Raw genomic sequence first — 15,184 nt, 5'->3', positions numbered from 1 at the left:
ATGGCCTGATGGAGCTTCCATAATAACTTTGAGTAGCACCCGAGAGACCAAATGTTCAGAAACCGTGTTTAAAAACACCCGTAAGCGGATTTATCATAGCCATGAAGTGGATTATGAAAGCACATAAATAGACTTAAAACAGGAACAGAGAACACGGTCGTGCAATTTAGCACTTCCTACTTTTGTCTCATTGCATTTTTGACGGGTAGTTTTTAGCCATTATGCCTTTATGAATTTATACAGCGTTTCAAAGGATGGGGTCCTGAACAGTGCTGTGTTTGAGATCTGGACATTCCTGTCGAATTAGACTGTTGTGACTCATGACCCATATTAAAATACCAGTCTGATCTAAATGTCCTGACGTACCTCATGTGAGTTAATCACCTATGTTTGTGTTAATGTTTATTGGTGAGTGCGTGTCTAGCCGGTCACTGTGCGCTGGACAAACGCACAATCCCTGACAATGACGCATGCTGTAATCTGCCGAAACAATAGGCAGAATTCAGTGGGTGATTTGGTATTAAGTCTTGGGTTTAGCCTCTGGCCGTACAGAAAATTGACAGCCAGTAATGTGGGAAACGCACACAGTTCTCAGATCTTGCCTTGCATTTGCACAACAAAATTCTGTAAACGTAGTATCCATAATCTTGTTCATAAACAGCAACCAGCCCTGCAGTGTTTATAGCCTGTGGCATCCTGATTACACTGGACACTTCATTATTTACTAGCTTACAATTACAGCATTAGTCAAAGCAGGCACTGTTGTGTTATGTAAGGTGAAGTGTCTTTTTTTTAATACTTTCTTTTATTGCAGTTTAATATTGAGAACTATTATAGAGGGCTTGCATTGCAACTTAGAAATAATATGAATCAATTAACAGTTCACTCAGAATAGGAACTTAAATCACTTTTCATTTTGACAAATGCACTATTTTTATTTCAAAGTGTTCTTTAAAATTTTAAAATCATTTTTAACATGAGTTTTAAATTGCTAATTGTTGTTTTTTTATGTGCTAAATGGTATGCATTAAACAGTAGAATCTAACATTGTTGTCACATGACCTCACTGTTGTGTATTTATATATTGACTCCCTCAATTTATTTTTTCGTTGTTAATGATTTTATTTGATGAACTAAATAAATAATAAAAACAAAACTCCAATTCGATATAAAACTGTTTTAGCGTTCGGCCGTACAATCAAATAACAAAGAAAGAGATGATAACACACAGTCTGTTCATTCCACACTCTGCTCACAGTCCTTGAAGGTGCCTGGTCGGGGTTGTCTCCTCTGTAACGGGCTCCGTTGTCAGATCTGTAGGGGCTTGGGTCCTTTTTTGGAACGATGTCATCGATGTGATTCTGTCAGCATCCATCTTGGCCTCTGATTGGCTGAGGGTGAATTGAAGAGATTTGAGGAGAGAAAAGGAAAAGTAACAAAACAGATTAAAAGATCAGAGTGAGCACAGGTCTCCTCTCCGCTTTAAGTGTTTGTACTTATAAATATATATATTTTTTACATTTGGTCCAAAAAGGGTGTTTTAAATCTAAATAATCAAGAAACTTCACACAACACCCTTTGTTGTAGCATTAGGTCAGTTCAAAGGATATGTCTTTTACATTTTCCATTTGTGTGAGAGTAAGTATATTTGTGTGCTATCACTAATATTTGCATTCCTGCAGAGCGGAGATATGTAGACTTGTGCATATTTGTGTATGTTTCTTTGATGTGTTCGTAAATGGCTGCCAGTAACTAGGATGCGACCAGCAGAATCATCCATCAGGATTTCAGAAAGTAAAGTGATGTGATGAGAAGTGTGTGTTTTAACACCATATATTTGCTTGAAGGTAAATATTCAGCCTGACACGTGGCATGTGGCAACCATTAAACGTTGCGATAAATGTTTTCTTTCAGAAATTGATTGATTGCAACTTTCTGCCAAAATGCCTACAAGCATAATATATTTTTCTGTAATAGATTTAAAAATTGTTTCTTTTTTGGACAGAGGTGGCTACCATGCTACAATAGTTTTATAGTATTAACCGTGGTATTTTGGCAGTTATGGTTAACCTAGGCTGTATTTATTTGATCAAAATAATAGTGAAATTGTAAAAACATAAAAAAATTATTTATTATATTAGTAATGTGTATTAGTCTTCATTGTCCTTCAGAAATCATTCTAATACGCTGATTTGTTGCTGCTCAAAACATTTCTACTTGATTTATTATTGGTAATGTTGAAAAAGGTGCATTTTTTTTTTTTTTTTTTTTTTTTTTTTTTTTAGGATTCTATGATGAATAGAAAGTTCATAAGAACAGTATTTATTTGAAAAAAAGAAAACAGCTTATTATAAATGCATTTACTATCACTTTTGATTAATTTAATGCATCCTAAATAAAAATAGTAATTTCTTAAATAAATAAATCTTACTGACTCCAGACTTCAGAACGGTAGTGTGTATATGTATATGCATAAAGATACACACATCAATATAAGTATATGTAAATGCATATGTATTTATATACGTGTCTGTGATAGTTATTTTTTGCAAGCACATAATAAGCCAGTTTTTCTCTCCCCATTCACACTGCCTAATGTTCTTTCTCTCCAATTTGCGGTCACTGTCTTTTTTTCTTTCTTCAACAAATGCATGCTCTGTACTTTGTGTGTGGCGTCTTGAACTTTATGCCTCATTCTGTTGTCTTGGCAACTCAAGAAAGCTCATCGGGCTGCTATGGTAACCGAATACAGCATATTTAGGTAAGTGTGCAGCTTAACTGGTGATTAAAGTGGATAAAAAGCCGGATTGTGGCTTTCGTATGGGCTCCTTTCAATTAACCCCTTGTGCTGCGGGCCCCATTTCTGTTCTAAGTGATGAAGAACTGTCTGGATCTGATGTGGTTTATGAGTGATTTTGAGCTTCTATATAAAGCCTGTGGTTGCATGTATATAGAAACACAGACAGAGGTGTGAATGTGTTTGATGCATGTGGCTTTGGCAGCTGCCCCAGACCTGTTTATAGGTTATGCAGTATTAATAAGATCTATTCATTAGAAAGCTCTGGTCAGGTGCTGACTGTAATGCTGCTTTAAACTTTCATCACTCGAGAGTAAAGGAGAGGAGGGTTTGCGATTTGATGACGTCGATATAGGAAAGAAAAAAATGAAATGAGTTCTTAGATTGAGACGGAGAATTTAGGTTTTATAAATTCAATACGTATAGTTACAATTTAGGTATAAAATATTTGTTGTTCTACAGACCTACTCTTAACATTTGAGACATGGACATATACAATGTATAATCAGTTCATTTAAAACCCTTATATTTGCTAAATAGAGAATTTAATGAAGAAAAAACATTCATAATTGAGTAAAACCTTTAGCATTTTCAGTATTTATCAAAACTTTGATTATGTTGAATAATAAAACTCATGGATCAAAGCTGTAGTTCTCACTGAGAAGCCCTTTATTAACCACAGAGCACAAAATGAGCTGAACTGATTCCCCTCACTGTTGCCCTGAAAACAACTCGACTTTCTCATCTTTTCATTGTGATTTCTCTCTGAAGGACTACTTGACTGAAGAGCAAGCGGTAGAATTAGCCCAAATCACATTTTATTCTTGTATTCATTCATTTGAGTGGCTTATTTCTTTTCTTTTTTTTAAACAGCAAGGCACTTATTATCTCTTACTGTATTCTCATCAATAATACTGCATTTATTTGATAAAAAAATACAGTAAAGGCATTAAATATATCTATATATATATAGATAGATAGATAGATAGAAATCATTCTAAAATGTTGATTAGTTGTGCTGCTTTGTTAAAACTTCTTTGTTGAATAGGAATTATCAAAATCATTTATTTGAAATAGTCTTTTGAAACGTTTAATATGTTTACTGTCAGTTTTCATCAATTTTCATCAATTTAATGCATCCTTGCTGAATAAAAGTATTAATTTCCTGACCTTAAACTTCTGAAAGGCATGCAGTTCATCAGACTAACTGTAGAATGTTAACAGATGTCAAACGACTCGCAAACACATATTTCATAACCAGAAATGCAACTTGGGAGGCCTATTGTTTTAATCTATTATGATATGCACTCTGTAGTTGAGATGCACATTATGTGTTACTGGCATATAGGCGAATAGATTTGCACTTGTGTCAGTGAGCTGAATGAGAAAGTCCCCATGCGAGCATTGTGGGTGAATTTGGGTCTTTGTGTTATTTTGATAAATGTGGCATCCCAGGAGCAGACATTCATTTGTACTTGTCATTACAGAACTTCACAAGTTTGTGTGCAAGTCCGGACCTACAGGCGGACTGTTTGATGTTCTTTGAGTCCGATTTGTGCTGGCGTTCTTGACTGAAAAGGATGGGGTCAACAGTGTCCATCCATCTCTCTCTCTCTCTCCCTCTCTCTCTGTTTCATACTCACAGACACGCACACACACACACACACACACACACACACACACACACACACACACACACACAGACCCTATCAGTGCCAGACCAAGGCAGGAGCTGTACCGGTCTTGCTCATAATATTCCTCTTCACAGACATTTGTGGCACTTGTGAATGTTCAAGTGGCTTGAACATTTTGTGTGTGTGTTAACTGTCACACTTTGAGTGATTTGTCTGTGTGGTCCTGTGTGGGGAGGTAATGACCACATGCCACTTCCAGTTCAGAATGCTAATTAGGGCTGCACAAGTAATCAAATTTCTAATTGCAATTACAATTATGGATATCACAATTACGAATTCGTTCAAAGCGGCAAATAATCCTTTAAAGTCCACTTATGTTATTCTGCATGCTTAAGATGCACTTTTTTCTTTCTACATGTTATCTTAAAGGTGCAATAGGTGATTGTCTTCAGAATTCTTTTTTGTTATACTGGTTGGAAGTCTCTTCACATCCTGATAGCAATCATTAAGTTAAGTGGTTAAAAGCGTTCTAGATAGCTCTCCTACCTGCCTGTCAATGTATGTATCTGCATACCTCTGTGCACCCTGTTCGCACAGAGAAAATACGTCATTAGTGCATTCACGCATGCTATGCAGACCGAGCTAAAATGGCAGACAAACATCAACAACCCGGTTCCTGGTGTTGTAGTACTTTTAAAGATTTCTCGCTGGTTTATGACACATGATGTAGCCCAGCGGTTCCCAATTTCAGTGCTTGCGCACATATTTTGCATGTCTGGCTTAGTTAACAAACCCGATTCAGATGACCAACTCAAGCTACATGAATGAACTGTGCTCCAATCGATCCCTACACCGTGTTCATTGCTCTCTACTCCCTGAGCAGGGGTTTACTTCACTTCGGAACATGGACTGGAATTGGGATCCGCTGATGTAGCCTAATGTAGTAATGTTCATTCTGGTATTCTGGTTTGTGAACATAAATGCATTTGGGGGGTGTGGCTTTGGCGGGCGATTTGCAGGGAGGGTGGGACATTCGCTTTCAGTGCTATCAGGCTAATGTTAGCATTTTCCAAGATCTCCTATTGCATCTTTAAGGGTTTTTACCATTATTTAAATTTGTTTTAGTATAACCTTATAATACCATTCATATTTTTACCTTTTTATAATTTAAAGCAGAAACCAATCCGATGTATAGTTGATATTTATTTAATTAAAAGTTTTTCAGTTAGTGTTTTCAGCTTGTTTATTTTCATATAAAATATGGCATGCAGTTGCATCAAATGTAAAGAGGCACCATGTAAATTGTGCATCAATGTAAATTGTGATAATCATAATTCATAATCACAATTACAATTTCAAGGAAATAATCGACAATTAGGATTTTTGTCATAGATAAATGTTTGTCATCTTGGCAGAGCGTCATCGTGCGACTCTCCCGGATAATGGAAATGGGCAAAAAGGCGGGAGCTGATTGCTGAAGCCACGCCCATCTAGCACGATGGCATTGTCACCAGCTGCAATCCACCTGTCACTCAAGTGGCCACGCCCTTAATTATGCAGAACTTTAAGTCTTAATATAATTTAAACGGATGAGTTTTAAAAAAAATCACCACCCTCACAGAATATTGCAAAATTAGCAATATAGACCAAAATAATTTTTTCAACCAGGCTGTAAACATGTTTTTTTTCTGCTGTAAAGTTGGGCATTTTAACATGGGGAGTCTATGGGACTGACTCCCTTTTGCAGCCAGCCTCAAGCGGCCAGTCGATGAATTGCAGTTTTTGTCACTTCCTTATTGGCTTCATGAGAGCGAGCGCGAGGTTGCCGCTTGATTTTTGTCTTAATCAGTCCTAATGCTAATGCGTGTGATTTGATGCTATTGCTGTCAGTTCAAAGCAGCTCTCTGAACTCTGTTTGTGAGAAGACGCGATGTTTCAGTAAAGTTAGTAGTTACAAAAAGAAAACAAGGAAGTCAATCAGTATAGAAAGAGCTATGTATCAGCATTCCCATTTTAAGTCATCACACTGAAGTATGCATTGTAGGTTTATTTTTTTATTTTTTTGAGTCCGCTTTTAATGGCCATGATGAACAATTTGGGCACCATGATATGTATTTTTTTATTCGTTTTGCTAGTAAAAAAAAAAAAAAATCATATGTATTTAGGACGCATCTACTACTGAATGACTGTCGGTGGAAAAAAGATGCTTTTGTCTCCTTAATGACGTAGTTACAGCATCTCCCGTCAGCGGCCAGCGGAACTATGCTATGCAGTTAAACTCTGATGACCCTTTGGAGAAAAGGCTGTTTAAAGAGGTTTGGAGTGGGATGCATAGATGACATAATGAAGTGAGGGATGGTGATTCAGAAAGCGAGAGAGGGAGCATGACTCTAAAAAAAGAAGGGAAAGGAATAAAAAGGGAGAAAGCACATGCTGTTATTTCTCCGTCATTGGAAACAGATGGAGCTCTGGGACACCGCTCCTCTCAGAGCAGGGTGAGACTATTTCCTCTCATATGCTGTCCTTCTGACATCATTACGACACCCCAGATTTCAGATTTCACTCCTCATTGAGCTTGTGGAGTGTGAAGTGGACACATATAGTAACCAGTGTATTGTTTTGGGTCAGAGTGTGTGTCAGGTGGTATGTAGGGTGTGTTTTGTTTCCATCTTCCTCTGCTTCATGAAGGTTCGGCTGCTCTCGGCCGGGCGTGTTGTCAGCTCCTGCTGAGAGCGAGCTTTCTCTCATCCCTTTTCCTGATTTTTCAGCATTTATTTTTCTCAGTATTAATAAAAGTACACACTTTTTTTATGGAAAGTAACGGGTCAGATAAGTTTGCAGTTGTTTTGCATGAAAAAATTGAGGGCTGGGGATGATAACCTCTGCTGTATTTCAAATAACAAGAGATGCATTGAGCAATACAAAACCTCACTTTCCACATGTGTTTGCGTAGTTTTGTTATTTGCTCGATAACAGTGGCTATAACCTTTCCATCCTTTATTACTCTCAAGATCGTGATATTTCCATGTACACATTTTTCTGTTTAAACCTGAAGCATGACCCATGTGAACTGTATAAAATAGAGGGAAAAAAATCAGCATTTTCAAGTACATTTTAAATCTGTTTATCACATGCATGGATGCTGTAGGTTTTGACAGCATTGCACAATCTTCCGGCGTAATATATTTGACTATCATTTTAACAAATCTGTTGTTAACGAAAGAGGTTTTTAATATTGTACTTTATTATTATTATTTATAAATATTTTATTTTACAGTAGCATTATTGTGATAGTTATATATTTCTTTATTAATGTGTTAATCACATGTTTGACTAAAGAAAGTGATATAGGGTTTGGTACGACTTGAGTAAATAATGACAGACTATTTATTTAACCCTATATTGATTTTTATTTGCCTTCTCTTCATACTCTTTTTGTCTTCCCTTTATGTTTTAGCCACTCTTTCATGTTCTGTCTCTGTCTATTTCATATTTTCCCACATTCAGATGAGTCACTGACACCAGCAGTCTCTTTTGTGAGCTCTCGAACCCTCTTGTTCGTTCTCTTTTGCTCTCCCTTTAGCTGGGCAGCTGTGTTTATCCCATTCTTCCTTTGTCCATCTCCGCCTGAGTCTCTTTCCTTTCCTTTTGTCTCGCTTCTTTCTGTTTGCAGCCTCTTTGGTTGGTCAGTTTTTCATAATTTCTTTTTTTGTCATGCTTCTGCCCTCTCTGTCCCTCCTCTCATCTTCTGTCTCTCGGTCCCAGGGAAAAATTAAGCTCTTTCTTCATGAGATATTTGTATGTTTGCCAATGTAAGCACAGATAATATTTGACTTTTGAATTACATTGGTTAACCACAGGTGCTCACTGGTTTTCATATTTCCTATGTCTTTAAGCCTTATAATGATGGAAACGGAATCTTAATGCAACTGCTAATGGCAGGTGATCTGAGAATATTTCTTACTGCCCATGAATGTGATTTTTATTTAAATTCTTTTAATCCCCCAGCATGTCAATTTCATTCAGGGTTTATAATCAGAATTATAATAATTGTTTAATTTTCCATTTCAAATTAGTTAATAGTTTTTATTTTTATTTTTTTATTTTTATCTTTGGATAATTTCTAGGTTTATGTTTTTATTATACATTTTAATTTATTTATTCCCTTTATAAAACATTGCAGAATTTTTTTTTTGTTTGTTTTGTTTTGTTTAAACTGTATATTAGTTCCTGATAATGTTATTGGCTGACAAATATATATATATATATATATATATATATATATATATATATATATATATATATATATACATTTTTTTTTTTCAGTTTCTTGCATTTGCCACTTGTCAGGTGTTTACCCTTAATGGATCTAAAAAAAAATGTAAAGTGATATTCACATTCTTTTGAATTCCACACATTCACACAAGCTTCATTTCGAATAGAAAGCCTTTCTGATTTACTAGACGTGGCATTGCATTGCCCTGGTCTTTCTGAAAACCCCTATGGAGCTTCATTTCAAATGGAAATGTGCATGCTGCTAAAGACATCAGTTTTAATGACGTTCTCTCTTTCCTCTCATGACAGAGTCTTCAAGAAGTCCAGCCCCAACTGCAAGGTAAGACTCTCCAGAGTATGTTACGAGGTATAAGGTGGGCTCCTTTCCTGTCTCTCTCTTGCTTCTCCTCCCTCATTTTCTATCCATCTCTCTTAGTGTTTCTCTTCCTGTTCACTTCTTTAAGCTCATTTTAATTGCCTTAAGTGTGTCTTTTAAACTCTTTTTTTTTTTTTGGTTGTTTGTTTGCTTTTGTCTTTTCATTCTTCTTTTGACTAATTCTTCATCAGTACAGTGTTGGTTATCGCAGCATTATTTCCTCTACAATCTCTTTCTCTCGGCTTGCATTCAAGCTATTTCCACCCAGCTGCTGCCATCCTACTTATCTCTATCCCCTCATCTCATCTCTCGCTTTTATTCTCTATAATGGAAAGCGTTTGCATGTGGAGGATGAGTTTCAACATCACGCCGTCTAGAAGAGTTGTCTTCATCTCGGGGTCAGCGTGGCATGTCTCGGGCTGTTTGTTTAATTGTTTGAGTGCAAGTTCCTTGATGGAGGCACTGCATGCTTTTGTCTTTTACTCTTTCCAGCTCACAGTATACTTGGGGAAGAGGGACTTTGTGGATCATCTCGATCACGTGGACCCTGTAGGTAAGTCACATGGGAGTTCCCGCTCAAAACATCTTGGGAGATTTTGGTTGAAGCACCCGACTTCCTTTCATGTCTGAGCAGCATCAGTTAACTGTTGTTGAGGAGCTGTGTCTTTAAGGAGGCGGATGAGGTCGAGGGACATAATGCTTGGTGCTTATACTTAACAACTAAAAAATTATGTTTCCATGTTTAACTCATCACATTTGTGAGGGGAGATTAGCTCTGTCAGGAGTATTATATATTGTAACCGTAATCTTGAACAAGATAATTGGTATAATGCTGTGTTAACAGCCACTGTGATATTAAAAAAGAGTGCCTTTTCTAAAACTTTCTAAACCTACCGTTCAAAAGTTGGAGGTTGTTTTCTTTCTTTCTTTATTTTCTGGTTATGCTCACCAATGTTGCATTTGTTTCATCAATAAACAGTAATACTGTGAAATATCATTACGATTTAAAATATATGATTTCTGTTTTTATGAATTTTAAATGGTCATTTATTCCTGCGATGGCAATTACTTCAGTCTTCAGTGTCACGTGATACTTTAGACCTTCTTCTAATATGCTGATTTGGTGCTCAAGAGACATTTCTTATTATTATCCACATTGAAAACACTTCTTTGCCGAACACATACATTTTTCAGAGAATTGCAGGGTTCTCTCGTAAATAGGTAGTTCAAATGAACAAAATTTATTTGAAATAGAAATCTTTTGTAACTTTAGAAGTGCCTTTGCTGTCACAAATTGAATGTGTCATTGCTGAATAAAAGTATTATTTAAAAAAAAAATCTGACATCAAACTTTTGAATGGTAGTTAATATGCAAAATATTTTTAGTTTTTACTTTCTGTGTTCAATAAATCACATCATATTATTTTGCACATATGTTTTTTTAAAATGCTGGTTTAATATTGTGGACTCACAGTATATATAAATGAATAAAATGTTTGTTTTTTAAAGGAAAATTCCTTATAACTACATTTTTTATTAGTAGTAATATTATTAATAATAAAAAAGTTTTACTAAATTAAAGCAGTAATTTGACAGCCCCAGTATTGTTTTTACTGGTACTACTAGCAGTTTCTCTTACTCACTCACTGTGTATTTTGTCTGACTTTAGATGGGGTGCTCTTGATTGACCCAGAATACCTTAAAGACAGAAAAGGTAAACACAGATTTATTTATTTTTTGTCCTGCCTGTAAGTTTTTTTTTTTTTTTTTAATGATTCTAATCAAAACTATTTATTATATATTCATCACTGTTTTTCTCTTCTCCACTGCTCTGTACCTTTTTACCAGTGTTTGTGACCCTGACGTGTGCCTTCCGTTATGGCCGTGAAGATCTGGACGTGCTGGGCCTGTCTTTCCGAAAGGATCTCTTTATTTCCAGCTTCCAGGCGTATCCCCCTTTGCCCGAGGAGCACAAACCTCTCAGTCGTCTACAGGAGAGACTGCTCAAGAAGCTGGGCCAGAACGCATACCCCTTCAACTTCACGGTGCCTCTTTACTTTTGCCTTTTTGCCTTCACTTACACATTTCAGTGCTTGTAAAGTTCAGCTGTTCATACGTGTGTGTTTTGAGCCAGTGTATCTATCTAGAGGAAAGCAGATTTGAATGTAAGACTATTATTGATACTCTTTTACACACCACAGTAAAACTTTACAGACCCAGTGAAATTCACTAAAAACTTTCCCATGTTCACTTTGTGTGAGTGACCAGATTGTGACCAAGTTAGTTTGCTAAAGTCATTTTATTTATTGGACAGATTCCTCAGAACCTTCCCTGCTCCGTGACTCTTCAGCCTGGCCCAGAGGACACAGGAAAGGTAGTGAGGCTAGGAATGTGCAAAGCTACATCCTGTCAAAATCTACTTAAACTAGTCCACTTTTTAATTAACCAGTGCATCCCTAAACTACTTGCACGCACACTTTCTTTAAAATGCCTTTTCTTTTCCTTTCCTTTCCTTTCTTTTCTTTTCTTTTCTTTCAGTGGTCATTTATCTCTGTTTTTTTTTTCTCTTGTAGGCATGCGGAGTTGACTTTGAGGTCAGGGCATTCTGTGCCAAAACTGTGGATGAGAAGACTCACAAACGGTAAAGTGTTGCTCCTTGTGAGTTTCTTTTCTTTTTTCACTGCTTATTTACATTGAGTGGCCGGTTTACTTATCAGGTACAATATACTGGAAATATTTACCAGGTGCATTATTGCTGCTGCTTCTTATTATTTATTTTATTAAAAAAAAAAAAAAGTAGTTTTCAGGAAAGACTTCAATTGTTTTAAAAGATTTCTATTTCAAATAAATGCAGCTTTAAAAATACAAATTATAGAAGTATCATGGTTTGCAAATAAATGTTTTCAATATTGATGATAATAAGATTTTTTTTTCCTTTAGCACTTGAAAATGTATTATGTATTATTGTAAATGTATACATTTATTAATATTAGTGTATTATGTGATGATCATGTGACAATAAAGATTTGCCATCACAGGATTAAAATACTGTTAAAATATCTATAAAATAGAAAACCCTTGTTTTAAATTGCAAAAATATTTCACAATACATTTTAAAGAATTATTAACTTCTTTCTAAAACATTAAAAACTTACAGACCCAAACTTTTGAATGGTAATGTACATCTGTACTCAGATGGAGAAATGTTATGTGTTTGGAATGTCACAATTACAACAGAATTAGTTTCTAACTGGCGTCTGCTTTACAGGAACTCTGTGCGGCTGGTCATTCGCAAGGTGCAATACGCTCCAGAGAAGCCTGGTCCTCAGCCAATGGTGGAGACCACACGCAGCTTCCTTATGTCTGACCGCTCTCTTCACCTCGAGGCCTCGCTAGATAAAGAGGTGTGAACATGCATCTAACCACAGGCAGACGTCTTCTATTGCCTTCTGTTAATAATGTCAAGTATTGATGTCTTTTTACTCAGTTGCTACTGAAGTAGCTCTTTCAGTTTCATTTTTCAACCAAGCTTACTTTATTGCCTGAGTGTATATTACAAGTAGTGCAAACAAAGTACAAGATGTGCAATTTAATATTTGATTTCCTTTTTAGCTCTACTACCACGGTGAACCTATCAGTGTCAACGTTCATGTGACCAACAACTCCACCAAAACAGTTAAACGAGTTAAAATCTCTGGTGAGGTGAACATTTGACTGTTTTTGTATTTATAGTAAACACTACAATCATTTACAACTTGCAAGTAAACCACTGAATGTTTTTCGCTGAGTATTTTATGTTTTAGAGTTGCATTTAGACTTGCTAACGTCAGCTAGCTTAAATCCTTTCCTCTTCCCCTTTTCCTTTCCTGTTGCTTTTGTCCTGCATCCGTATCTCGTGCACTCACAGATGTTTACTACAGATAAATGTTGTTTACTTCACATGTTGCTTCATAATTCATCTGTGACAGAGTTTTAAATGATCTTAGTAGTGAAAAGAGTAAAACCGGATATTTAATATCTATTAATATTAACAAATTATATTTTCTGGATATAAAAAAAAAAACAAAACATCAGGTACACTTCTTTTTAAACATTTGGGGTCGGTAAGATTTTATTAAGGCTCTTATGCTTTTATTTGAACATAAATACAGTAATATTGTGAAATATTATTACAATTTTAAAATACCTGCTTTCTGTTTTAATGTTTTAAAATGTAATTAAATGTTTTAATTTTTTAATTTTATGCATTTAGCAGACGCTTTTATCCAAAGCGACTCATGGTGCATACAGGCTATCAATTTTTACATATCATTTATTTATAATGATATTTATTTATAATTTATTCCTGTGATAAAGCTGACTTTTATAAGTCATTGTTTTGGTCTTTAAGAAATCGATCTAATATGCTGATTTGGTGCTCAAGAAACATTTCTTATAATCATTTTTGAAAACGGTTGAGATGCTTAATATTTATGTGGAACTTGTGATGTGATTTCTGTCTGGTTTAGAAAGTTTAGAAATGGGAATCTTTTGTAACGTCACTTTTGGTCAGTTTAATAACCGTATTTTATGCAGCAAAGCATTCATTTCTTTCTGACCCCAAACTTTTAAAGTGTAGTTTTTCATTTTAAAGTCATGTTAACTTTACGGCAATAATGCTTCCTGCACGATACACTTGTATGTGATTTGAAATGTGTTTTTATCTGTTCTTGTGTTGTTTAGATCTTCTTTTCTCAAGTTTTTCCTTAAGGTCCTCATGTGCTCCTGTGTAGTTTAGTGTGAATGTCAGCTGTCCCGCCTGTGATTTAATAGTTTGGTTTGTGTAAGCTCCCTCCTGCCCCTGGTAACCCCGCTGTGTATCCCTGCTCTCTCCCCACAGTGCGACAGTATGCCGATATCTGTTTGTTCAGCACCGCACAGTACAAATGTCCTGTGGCTCACGTAGAAGCCGAGTGAGTAGCCCTCTGTTCCACTTTCTCCATCTCTCTCTACACTGCCCCATCTTCACCTCCCTCATATTCAATCCTCCATCATCTTTCCGTAAGATCTCTTCTCATGTAAAGGGTCTTGCTTCTGATTTGACCTCAGTCATCTCTTGTTGCTGTAAAGTAGGAGTGTGTTTAATACACATCTCACCAAGGTTTCTGTGTGGTCAGAATAGATTTGTAGCAGTTAAAGGGATAGTCCACCCAAAGGTGAAGATGATTGTCATTTACTGAACTGATCATCCAAACCTCTATGTCTTTCTTCTGTAGAATGACTTCCATTGTATAGTGAAAAATGTATTGGATGTCAAGGCGAACCAAAAGTGTTTTGTCTTCCACGGTAGAAAGTAAGTCATGCAGGTATGGAACCACATGAGGTTGAGAGCTTTCATTTTTGGGTGGACTTTCCCTTTAATGTTTAGGTTACACAACCAAGGTGCCTTGAAATATTTCCACCCGTTGAATCAAATTGTTGCTAAAGCTGAAATCAACTGTCCTGTGGAAACTCCAGTTTATTCTTGTTACAAAGCTTTGTTCCTTCCCCTCCAAATACCCAAGAGCGACTCTACCCTTGTTAAAAGTTTGCATTTGGACCGGTCTGTGCCCTCCCAGCCTTTCTGTAGAGTTCATCCCAGCTTTTAATAGTAGCATCCCTTTGACGTGACACCAAATGCCTCGATCCCTTCGTCCCGCTGAAAGCCCCATGATGATCCAGTCTCGCCTCATAGTCAGTAGTTTTTTATTGTAGTGCTGATTGGACGACGACGACTGTTCTCTCTCAGTGCTACAGGTTACAGATGTGGTTCTTTACCCCCATGACACCTACAGCAAGTCTGTGGGCCAACATTCATCACGGTGAGTCTCGTATCTAACCGTTCGTTCTGGCTCCTGTGACCCTGAGCCCATCCCTGCTTGTAGATGATGGCTCTTTGACCTGTTTTTTTCCAACCTCTCCATGAGATGAGGCATTGTTGCTCCTCTTTTACCCCCCAGAATAAGGACTGTAGCTGTCCTTTTTGCTTCTTGTCTTGTGCGGAGCTGTTCAGCCGGTTTCAGCCGGTGTTTTTTTTAGGTCAACTGCAGTTTAGCTTCTAGCTTGAATGACCCAGGTGGTTTC

The 15,184-nt window shown here is 36.5% G+C and overlaps 1 protein-coding gene across 1 annotated transcript in view; it reads left to right on the top strand.

The window, feature by feature from the left end:
- Nucleotides 1-15,184, top strand: part of LOC113052073 (arrestin red cell) — a 34,997-nt gene that overhangs the window by 15,288 nt on the left and 4,525 nt on the right. The window contains exons 2-10 of the mRNA XM_026216363.1: nt 9,016-9,046; nt 9,575-9,635; nt 10,752-10,796; nt 10,931-11,127; nt 11,397-11,456; nt 11,656-11,723; nt 12,351-12,486; nt 12,695-12,779; nt 13,962-14,034. Of these exons, the coding sequence (XP_026072148.1) occupies nt 9,016-9,046; nt 9,575-9,635; nt 10,752-10,796; nt 10,931-11,127; nt 11,397-11,456; nt 11,656-11,723; nt 12,351-12,486; nt 12,695-12,779; nt 13,962-14,034 (756 nt within the window). The remainder of the gene's footprint in view (nt 1-9,015; nt 9,047-9,574; nt 9,636-10,751; nt 10,797-10,930; nt 11,128-11,396; nt 11,457-11,655; nt 11,724-12,350; nt 12,487-12,694; nt 12,780-13,961; nt 14,035-15,184) is intronic.

This window comes from Carassius auratus, chromosome 32 (genome assembly GCF_003368295.1).
Source record: "Carassius auratus strain Wakin chromosome 32, ASM336829v1, whole genome shotgun sequence".
NCBI classification, from domain to species: Eukaryota; Metazoa; Chordata; class Actinopteri; order Cypriniformes; family Cyprinidae; genus Carassius; species Carassius auratus.
Note: the sequence above shows the minus strand (reverse complement) of the source record. Positions and strands in the feature narration are given on the sequence as shown.